This window comes from Topomyia yanbarensis, chromosome 1 (genome assembly GCF_030247195.1).
Source record: "Topomyia yanbarensis strain Yona2022 chromosome 1, ASM3024719v1, whole genome shotgun sequence".
In the NCBI taxonomy this organism is placed as follows: Eukaryota; Metazoa; Arthropoda; class Insecta; order Diptera; family Culicidae; genus Topomyia; species Topomyia yanbarensis.
The window spans coordinates 70217721-70229458 of NC_080670.1; the positions used below are offsets into that span (position 1 = coordinate 70217721).

The 11738-nt window shown below is 37.1% G+C and overlaps 1 protein-coding gene across 1 annotated transcript in view; it reads left to right on the plus strand.

The window, feature by feature from the left end:
* LOC131696090 (uncharacterized) overlaps positions 1 to 11244 on the plus strand; it is a 38692-nt gene extending 27448 nt beyond the window's left edge. Inside the window, exon 4 of the mRNA XM_058984626.1 lies at positions 11222 to 11244. Coding sequence (XP_058840609.1) covers positions 11222 to 11244 — 23 coding nt within the window. The remainder of the gene's footprint in view (positions 1 to 11221) is intronic.
* The last annotated feature ends 494 nt before the right edge of the window (positions 11245 to 11738 follow it).

Consider the following 11738-nt stretch of genomic DNA (forward strand, 5'->3'; position numbering starts at 1 on the left):
AAAGACCTTTGCATTGCTTCCATCTACATTCCTCCTAGAGCCTCGGTAGGGCACCGAACGCTTTGTAATATCACGGAATCCTTACCGGCACCGCGGCTAGTTCTAGGAGACTTTAACTCGCACGGTACGGTATGGGGTTGTCTTCACGATGATAATAGATTAACATTAATCCAAGATTTTTGCGACAATTTCAACATGACCATCTTAAACACGGGAGAAATGACGCGGATTCCCACACCACCAGCACGCGCGAGCGCGTTGTATTAATCACTGTGCTCGACATCGCTACATTTAGATTGCATGTGGAAGGTGATTCCTGATCCCCACGGTAGCGATCATTTGCCTATCGTAATTTCAATTGCTAACGGTTCAAGACCATCGGAAACAATCAATGTCTCGTATGACATCACACGGAACATTGATTGGTAGAGTTACGCGACCGCGATATCCGTTAAAATCGAATCCACCCAAGAGCTTCCTCTGGAGGAAGAGAACAGGTTTTTGGCTGGCTTGATTCTCGACAGTGCGAATCAAGCTCAGACTAAACCAGTACCCAGCGCGAATATCCATGGCCGGTCTCCCACCCTGTGGTGGGATAAAGAGCGCTCAGAGCTGTACGCGGAGAAGTCCACTGCATATAAGGCCTTCCGGGACGACGGGTTACCCGCTAGCTATCAGCAGTACGCGTTGCTAGAAAGGCGAACGAAGAGTTTAATGAAAGCCAAAAACGCAGTTATTGGCGCCGGTTCGTCGACGGGTTAACGAGAGAAACAGCGATGAGCACTCTTTGGGGTACGGCTCGACGTATGCGTAACCGAAACAGTACCAACGAGAACGTGGAATATTCAAACCGTTGGATATTCGCTTTCGCCAAGAAGATCTGTCCATACTCTGTCCCGGTACAGAAAACGTACCGCGCCGCGTCTCCTCACGATACCGCGAACGAAGCACCGTTTTCGATGGCGGAGTTCTCACTTTCTCTCTTATCATTCAACAATAACACCCCAGGGTTAGACAGAATCAAATTCAACTTGCTGAAGAATCTGCCTGACACTGCAAAAAGGCGCTTGCTGATCTTATTTAACAAGTTTCTTGAGGGTAACATTGTCCCTCATGACTGGAGGCAAGTGAAGGTCATCGCCATTCAAAAACCAGCCTCCGACCACAACTCGTATCGATCGATTGCAATGCTGTCCTGTATTAGGAAGTTGTTCGAGAAAATGATCTTGTTTCGCCTCGACAATTGGGTTGAAGCAAATGGCTTACTGTCAGATACACAATTTGGCTTTCGCAAAGGCAAAGGGACGAACGATTGCCTTGCGTTGCTTTCTACAGAAATCCAAATGGCCTATGCTATCAAAGAGCAGATGGCATCAGTCTTCTTGGATATTAGGGGGCTTTTGATTCAGTTTCTATCAATATTCTGTCAGAGAAGCTGCACCAGCATGGTCTTTCACCAATTTTAAATAACTTTTTGCTAAACCAGTTGCCTGAAAAGCACATGCACTTTTCGCTTGGCGATTTAACAACATTGCGATTTAGCTACATGGGTCTTCCCCAAATCTCACGTCTAAGTCCCCTACTCTACAATTTTTACGTGAATGACATTGACGATTGTCTTGCCAATTCATGCACGCTATGGCAACTTGCAGACGACGGGGTGGTCTCTGTTACAGGGCCCAAAGCTGCCGACTTGCAAGGACCATTACAAGATACCTTGGACAATTTGTCTGCTTGGGCTCTTCAGATGGGTATCGAGTTCTCCACGGAGAAAACTGAGTTGGTTGTTTTTTCTAGGAAACGCGAGCCGGCGCAACTCCAGCTTCTATTAATGGGTGAAACGATCAATCAGGTCTTCACATTTAAATATCTCGGGGTCTGGCTCGACTCTAAAGGTACCTGGGGATGTCACATTAGGTATCTGAAACAGAAATGCCAACAAAGGATCAATTTTCTCCGGACAATAACTGGAACAAGGTGGGGTGCACACCCAGGAGACCTGATCAGGTTATACCAAACAACGATATTGTCGGTGATGGAGTACGGGTGTTTCTGTTTCCGCTCCGCTGTGAACATACACTTCATCAAACTGGAGAGAATCCAGTATCGTTGCTTGCGCGTGCCCATTCTATTCGACCAGAAGCTGTTTTGTTGAAAAGATACTTACATTTTGCTACTTCAATATGGGACGCGAAGTGATCAAGATACGTGTAATCGACCTTCATGGATTTGAACCAAATTTGGAGGAATTGTTCATCTAGGGCCAATATATAAAACCCCAAATTTTTGTGTAAATTGAACCACCCCTCGGGTCATGGGAGCACCCCCCGTTTTGGCTAATTGCCAAAACCCTTGATTTTCTTTTGATCATATCTCCGGTTCTATTTACCCTAAAATCAAACCGCAAGATGCAAGGGGTGAGTCGCTTAGCACAAATCGAATTGTGCCCATAGACAAACAGCGTGGTAGCTTGTGCCGCAATGTGCCACGATATGCCATGGTGTTCAGTAAAACAAAAACAATGGTTGCTATGATTGTCTATCTACATTTTGTTGACAGTTTTCAAGTTGTGAGAAGTCTGTCTCATTGTGGTAAATGATCGTGTATTACTGTGAATCGTATTCTTGTATCGTGTTATCGTAGGTGATACATACTGTATGTACGGCACATTGCTCTAAGCGACTAACCCCTTGGCAACATGGCTTTTGAAGAAAATTGTTCAAAGAATCTAGAAAAAATATTATTTTTTGGCGGCAGTATTGTAAACTATGTGTTCCTCAAGCATTTTTACATAAAAACACTTATATTCTCAATATAATTTAAGCGGATCCTGAGATACACCGGTTTGAAGAGAAAAAACCGCGATTTCCCATATAAAATCGCAAGCGGCACAACACTAAAAAACCAACTAGAGTATTCTGAGTTCAAACATAATTTTTCGTAAAGTAGACGAGAAATGATGAAAAACTACGTTTTTGGTTTGCTTCTAGCAGATCAGGGTTGATATTTATGACCGTTTGAAGATTTTCTCAATTTTGGCAAATAAAAATAGATTTTTATATGAGAAAATACGAGTTTTTCCCTTAAAAACGATACATCTCAGGATGCGCTCATATTATTTTGAGATGATAAGTGTCTGAGGAACGCGATGGCATTAGAATTTTCAAAAATAAAATATTTTTATTGAGAGAAAAATTAACTTTTAATATTTAACTGAAAAAATCGCATAGTTGGCAGCACTGCCGCCAAAAATTAATATTTTTTTCTAGACTCCTTGGACAATTTTCTTCAAAAGCCATCTTACGGTTTGATTCCTAAGTAAATAGAACTGGAGATATGATAAAAATGCTTTTAATCCACCTAACGGTGTGATGAGACATTTCATATAACTCTTATCACTCTCTTCGGATATTATATCGTTTGAGAACATTTAGAACATGATGCTTCGCGATGTTTGTGATAACACATACTACATGGGATAGTGGCAGGACTCAGAGAATCGCTCAAATCAGCATAGGACAACATCAGTGCTAGAAATCTCAAACCAAATCAATGGGAAAGCGAAAAAATGGCCCATAAAATAGACATACCAACGAATTATTGTAAATGCTCTGATAATAAAATATCTAAATTGTGGTGGGAAAACAGAATTTTCATAAAGGGGTTATATATTGTACTGAGCCAAAAAAATCGAATTTTTTTTAATCGATTTGAAGTTTATACTTTACTCAAATTTCCAACGCGACTGAGAACTAAGAAATCAACACTTTTTGTTGAAAAGGGCGATACTAGCAGTGATACCATTCAAAGAAAATCAACAGTGAATATTTCCAGACTTTATTTCCTATTTAAGAACTATTGTGTTTTTTATATCCTAGATTGCATGATTCAGTGATCGAAACCCAAAACTTCATAAAGTATTTGAAATTATTAAATTAAAATTTGTTTTTGCTATTGAAATTGACAAAATGATAGTATCGCCCCTTTGGCGATTGTTTACTTTTTCGGTCCCACCTATCAGCATTGAAGTATCGCCCTTACGTTTTCTTTACAATAACTACCGTTCTACACCACCGATTTCGTCCATGTTTTTTCAATAGAGATCATTTACAGCTATTTACAGCTGGTATCAGCTTGATAATCCTAAAAAATACGAAAATAACAGTTTCGTTTCTAAACTGCTAGCAAAAAAGTATCACCCTGTTTGTTTGCATGGAGCGTGGAGGGCGAAACTTTAAATAAACAAACAATAATACAGTTTCGCCCGTTGTATTTTTTTCTGTAGTTTAAGAAAGCAATATCGTAGAATCAAAATTTTTAGGTTAATTTGTTGCGTTTCAAAGCCCTCATTCGCATGTATGAAAAAAGCCCTATGTTTACATTTGTGAGTATCGCCCTTTTCACAAAAAAGCGTTGAAATGAAATCGCAGCTCCTGATATCACACTATCTCTGAAGTGCATGCGTGTATAGTTTCAAATTTTTCTTCGACATCGGCTTTTTCTAAAGGTGACTTCCCAGTAGTATCCTTGATTTGAATTATTATCGCTAATCCTAATGCCAAAGAACAAATAAAAACCTCAAGAAAACGAACCGTTTAGGAAAATCATCATCATACTGGAATTTTCATTTTCACGAATCTTTTCGATAACCTTCCGTCACTTGCGTTAATGCACTGGGTGCACAGTGCTCTGAAAATCTAGCGAAATCGTCTTAGGGCACCAGCGGGTCTAATTCAGAGCCATCTGCGCGGCGAGTTAAATCTGTAAAGAATACTAAAAAATAATTTCTATTCCATAATTTTCAGTTCAGCAATTCGAGAGATCGTGCTCACCGCAAGCCATGAAAAATAGACTACGTTGTGAAGTGATGGTCACTATTTATTAAAAAATCACGGTTAAATAAAAAATAAAACTAAATAAATAAACTAAATAAAAATTTCAAATAGTTTATAATTTTCACAAACTTATTAGGAAAAATTGTTTAATAAGCTTTCGTAATGTTGTGTAGGAAAAAAGCTGAAAATTTCAGTATTTTCTCTATCTGCAACATATAACCCCTTGAAGACTACCTAAAAATTGTTGTAGTTCGATGCAATAAAAAAATCCCCAAAAATGACATATATCTATTAATGTGAAACACAGTGAATAATACATACAGTAAAGACCCATTTTTATCAGTCTCATGGTGTATTTTAGGCTGACAAAATGGGGACATTGAATAAATCGGGCATTTTTTTTCTTTATAATAAACTGAAGCTGTTAAAATATTCTTCCCGTCCCTTGATATAGTCTGATAACTATTTCTGATTATGATGAACTTTTTTGCATATTTCCATCTTCATGATAAGGAAAACATGCTCAAGAAAGAATTTACTCGAATTCAGTCTTTTTCGTCTGCTAGAGCCCATCAAACATATGTTCATATTTGGCTGATAAAATCGGGGTTTCAATGTATTATAATAGATAATCAGCATTCGAAGAAGTTTCTTATGAACGAGTGTAGAACGACTTTGTTGCTACTTACTTGAAGTCAGCGGCGTAGCCAGAAATTCGGTTTGGTGGGGGTTTGGTGAAGAACGACTATACTGTCCAAATGGCATAATTCCGAAACCGTAATTTTTGAAGTTTTAAAATTATGCAGAATTGATTTTTCAGAAAATATTTGAATTTGTTGAGACTTTATTGTAGTCATGAATATTAACCTGAGAAAATTCACCATAAATACTTATTGAACGATATACCGTCAAAATTATTTTATCATTTTGAATTATTTTATTGTTTAACGTTTGTAAAACTCATCGAAGATACTAAACCTCCGAAATTGACGATTTCCTTAAATTACTGTTTTTAAACATTTGACCTATACATATAATTGGTCATACAGCAAAAATCAAATGCTCATCAAAATCGATCAGAACCTGCTAGAGTCGAATGGAAATCGTCATTTTTCATAAATTTCTCTCTACATTCGGAAAGTGTTATCCTCGTCATTAATCATATTACGTTTTCGTCTCAACTCGACGCATTCCCAAAATAAAAACCTGTTTTGATCCACCTAGTGGTGCAATTGTGCTTGTCTCATTTGTCCAGACTACGATTCCACGGCTGGTTATGTTCAATACAATATTACTGAAACTGAAACAATACAATATTACTGAAACATCGCTTGAAACCAGCGGCGGATCATGGAGAAAGATCCGGGAGGTCCAGGTCCTGCCGAAAATTTTCAACTTGTTAAGAAATTTTAAACTAGTTTTAATTTTAAAGTAGCAACCCCTCACTGCATACTCCCTCCGGGCCGGTATGATTGACGATTTTTAGAGTGATTGCATAACCTTTCTATATGAGAAAGGCAAAAATGTACCAAAGTCCAAAAAAGTCAATTTTTGTCAAACATCTCAATGTTTCATGCATTTTAAAGTCATTTGGCATCAAAAATACAAATTTGATTTTGAAAATTTTTCATTTCAGTTTATATAGGAATTTGCTGTGTGATTGCACTCTTCAACTCGTAGCTCCGGAACCGGAAGTCCAATCAATAAAAAATTCAATAGCAGACGATGAGAAGGTTGTACCTTTCATTTGAGACTAACTTTGTGCAAATCTGTCCAGCCATCTCTGAGAAACAGAGGTCACATTTTTTTCCCCATACACACATACACACACAGACATTTTCCGATCTCGACGAACTCAGTCGATTGGCATATGACACTCACCCGGAGGGCCGGGATTAGATTGACGAGTTTTAGAGTGAATGAGAAAGGCAAAAACATTTTTAGCAAATGTTGAAAGTTATGCATTTTTTTGGTGAGCAGTTCTATGTTTCTTGGACATTAAATCAATTTTAACTTCGCTGATTGATTACAGAACTCTGGAATTTTCTATTGGAATGTTTTCAGGCAGGAATTTGATATTGATGCTATTAGACAACTGTGAAATCAAGACCAATAGATCAGTTACATAGCAGGACCCCATTCCGACAATTTGTCAAAAGTCCTCATGATGTTTACAGGTTATCAATCTACGGATCAGATAATTGTTAGTGTAATATTGAATTAAATCAGTCTGCATCAATAAGTTTTCAACTTCAATCCAATATTTTTTTTGGGTGGGGGGGGGGGGTGTTGTATGGTGTTAAACCCCGAAACCTTCTCTTGGCTACGCCGTTGCATGGAGTTATTTATTTCGCTTTTCATTTTCCGATATGTTTCAGATCGATCCGATGGTCATAAGTTAGAAAAATTGCAGTCAGAAGGTTCGCACAAATGAACATTTTTGCACTGATAAGTTATCAAGTTCCTTCCAGACAACTTGGAAGTGTTCGGTGATTATTTCTAGCGGTTGTAGATAGAAAAATGAAATACAAAATTCGTTTTATCGTAATAATGTTTGGCTTATTTCAATGGATTATTACTATATTGAACAATAAATAGGCGACAAAGAGTAATCCACAAACAACAAGCCATAACTTTTAAAGTATTCAAAATAGATATTTGAAGTGTTCAGTAAAGTTATTCGCAAAAGTAAGAGCTACAAATTTGCTGAAGGCATCATTTCGATATAATCACTTCCACGAAAATTTGTGAAAATATCTCACTCATAGAGAGATTAATCAGCAAAAGCACAATACCAAAAGAAAGGGCATATTGCCTCCATTAAATTCTCCGAAGATAATATTGACATAAAATAAGCCGTTTTGGCGTTAATAATAGATTACATGTTTTTTGTCATATTTCTGGCAATGGGAAATGATAAAAATCTTTCGTCCGCAATTAATTATGAATATCTCTTTTGATAATAGTCCGATTTCAACAATCAATAGCTTGTTCGAAAGGTATTCGTTAAAGCTGTCTAAAAACATATAAATTGTTAATCTATATTGTCAATTTCGGCAAATAATTAAAAAAAAACTGCAAGAAACGCCATTTTTACGCATTCAAACATTCATATCTTGGAAACTAAACATCAGAATCAAAAAACAAATTAATAGCGTTTTACTGTTTTTTAGTTCTTTCATTTAAAATTGGTTTGGATAAGATCGGTTCAGCCATTGCTGAGAAACACGAATGAGAATTTGTCCGTTACATACACACACAGACACACACACAGACATTGTCCCAAATCGTCGAGCTGAGTCGATTGGTATATAAGACTCGGCCCTCCGGGCCTCGGAAAAATTCTTGAAAGTTTGAGCAAATTTTATACATTTCTTTTATAAGAAATGTAATTATAAGAAATGTGAAAAAATCAAGAGTTTTTGCAATTTTTTCTTTTTACTACCTTATTAAACCAAATAAAAACAAATTCATTAAATTTAGTAACAAATGTAACTTCGATTTGTTTAGTATAAACAAAGCATTGTTTCTATTCGGGTTGTGGTACCGGTAGCACCGGTATCGAAAAGCCCGGTAACACTATTTTGGGTGCCGTAATACTCGAGCTCAATATTTGCCATCTACAGTCTGTCTCGCGCTGATTAAGTTCTTGCATTAGTACAGCCCCTAAAGAAGTGAAGTACCGGTCCTGAATAAAAATAAGTACTGGTATTTTCGGGGCCATGCAAATCTTTTAATAAAGAATACATATAACATAGAGATAAAACTTAGAGATAATCAAAATACCATCGCCTCCAGAAATCTTCCCGGTAATAACGCGAGTCAAATGAATGATGCAGTATAAGTAAACAAAAATCGCGACATTAAAGTTGTTGTCTGTCTCCGAATCCTCAATCCACGCTGGAAGTGTTTGTAGACAGGGACACTCAGAAGCAACATGTAGTTTCTATGGGATACTAGCTAATACCCATCGCGCGTTGCTGCGACTTTCAACGAAACAGTAGGAAAACACAATCTGTGTAGTTGAAAACTCGAACTTACAAACTGGAAACTAGCTTTACCCCGCAGTTTTACCATGATCAAACCTGTAAGTGCCAATTTCAAAATATCGACGTGATGTTTTAAAGTTTATGGTTATAGATAATTTTCGTCGTACTGAACGAAATAGTTTAACTACTAATGGGTCAAAAATAACGACAACTTATTTTAAATTTCAAAGTATTAACAACGAATGGGAAATATGAATTTTTAAGACAGTTTTATAAGCGAAGCTCTGGTAAAAGAGATAATCCAATCTAGCAAACTGAGGATACTTTGTTGATTTATTGTTGAACATAGGGTTTCTAGTATCTATCAGCATCGAGTTCGAAGCAAGTAGCGCCGCTAAAAATAATTTAATCTAAAAGAGCACCAAACCGCGGAATTAAACAAGACCTCTTTAGAAGAAGAATCTTCTCGTAAATTGTGAAATATTGTCCCGAACTCAGACTTTTGTTTGATAAGCGTAAATTTAATTCATACAGTTTCTGAAATTCCCTATTTCATATCACTTCTAATTCAGTGCGAAATTAATAGTATAAAATAAACAACTAACAAACAATGCATTCCAACAAACTAACCTTTAAAGAATGTGGTTGAATCAATACTTGTACTTGGTCATGGGCTAGTTGTTTAATTATTTCGTTTTCTATAATTTTGCTGAAAATACCGACTCCAATGTGGACGCTAGGACGACCTTAAGGGATGAGCTCAATTTGCATTAATTTTCGGGAATCTGCTTTTCGTTAACAAGGAATTTGTCTAAATCGGTGAAAGGCAAAGAATAGCAGTTTAAAGGTGGACTTTGGTCGAGTAGACATCTGAAAAGTGACTGGAATTTTATTTGTCTGGCAAAATGGTACCTAGATTTCGTGTTTCTTCTCAGTTTAGTGTGGCGATGACCTTTGATTTCAACCGGACGAAGAATTCGATAAAAGCGATAAAATATTAAAAATATTAAATATTTTGAAATGTAATTAATTTAAGTGAAACAATATCCAGTGCTGTAACCATACGTGATGTAGTACATGCTGATAATCATGTTTATGGTTAAAATGTTAAACAAACAATATCTGACATGGTTTCGCTAATGAACAAAGCAGCAAACAGACAATATGTGGAATTGTTGAAATATATTACATAGAATGTACTAGGACCTCCTCTCTTGTAAATATTTAGAACATAAACCTTATGATTTCTATTGCTATCATTTGCATAAGGTGTGCCGAAATATTACTACAAATTTAGTGAATTACGTATTTTCCGGGATTGTACTATTAATTGATATTGTATTTAGAATACGCAAATAATAGCAATAGAAATAATAAACTTCTAAATATTTACAAGAGAAGTGTTCCTAGTACATTACAATATATTGCAAAAATTCCACATATCTTTATTAGCGAAACCATGCCAGATTATTATTATTATTATTATTTATTTGTTTATAAAGGTCACTCGCCGTTTTTTAGAAATAATAAACATTTCAGGTAATTACATTTCAAAAGTAAAAAAAATGCGAAAATCATTGCGATCGTCTGTCTTGGGGACTGCTTGCTGTTTCTCGTTATCTTTCTCGGGGGCGAAGCGGTATTGCCATTATTCCCTTTACCGTTTGCTGCTTGTTGGTTAATCTGTCTGTCCTCTTCTTCGCTCTCGTGTACGTCCATATCGCTATCGCTAGAGTTGGTTGATTGCTCACTGTTGGCTGTTATTTGAAGCTTCTTGTGTTTACTAGTGAGCTTGGTGTATCCGTCTTCTTGTATGGTCATTCCTGCGGCCGGTGTACTGTGTTTGCTTAGGGTTATCGGGGATTATCTTTTGGCCGGTTGTCTGTGGTTTAGCAGTGGAAGGCTGTTTATCAGTGCGTGTTGTAGTAGATCCATTTTCCGCAGTAGGTTTAGCGCATGGTTTACCGTAGTGTGCCGTTTGGTTGCAGAACTGGCACGTGGGTGTCTGCCCAGGGTATGCGCAAAGGGTTTTTTGAATTTAGGCAATCCTTTGAGAAGCTTTGCATTCGAAGGTCAAGTAAGATGATATAGGTTGGTGCATTCTCACGATACAAACCCCGTTAAGAATACCGGGGAAAAAGTTTCTCCATGTATCATTCTTAACGGATTCCACTTCTCCGTATTGAGACATGTATTTTTAATGTACTCGGAGGTAGTGCGCGGTACCAAATCATATAATAAAACTTCAGTAAAATCTCGGTCGATATAGACGGGGATCTTGGTTTTAATGTTGTCGTATTCGATTTCGTGTTGCATATCATTCATCGCACTAAAGAATTCTGCATCGGGTAGCGTCTTGAACGTTATTAGTATCCTTTTTTTTTTTGTATGATGCAGCTGGAGGTGTGAAACTGCCGTAAGATCATGATTCATGTTCACTTTTATCAACTGTTCCACTTCACACACTGTAGGTCTTCGTCGAGTTTGCGTAAAGTCGATCACGACAGTGTTTTCCCTTAGTGGGCGTACTTTGCTATTTGTTCGCTCATTTTGCTCACCGTGGGGCAACGAGGCATTTTTCTGTTAGGGGAATTGTGGGAAAAACCGACACTGTGGGTAAAACCGACACCCCACAACTTTTCCTAGAAATCAAATTTTTATTCATTTCATAATAACATTTTATTATTAGTACGTTTATGTAGAGAATTTGAAGAAAAATTGGATTTACGTTAGTACGCCGAATGTCATAAAAATAAACAAAACATACGACAGCAGCGTTCATACTCGCCTGGATGTTAAATTTTGTTGGTGGATTTTAAGGTTTTAACCGAACAAAAGCTTTTCAAATCACCTAATTTTTTAGTACCTATTAGTATGATCAACTAGGTATATTGAAGACGAGTTTGAGAAATTT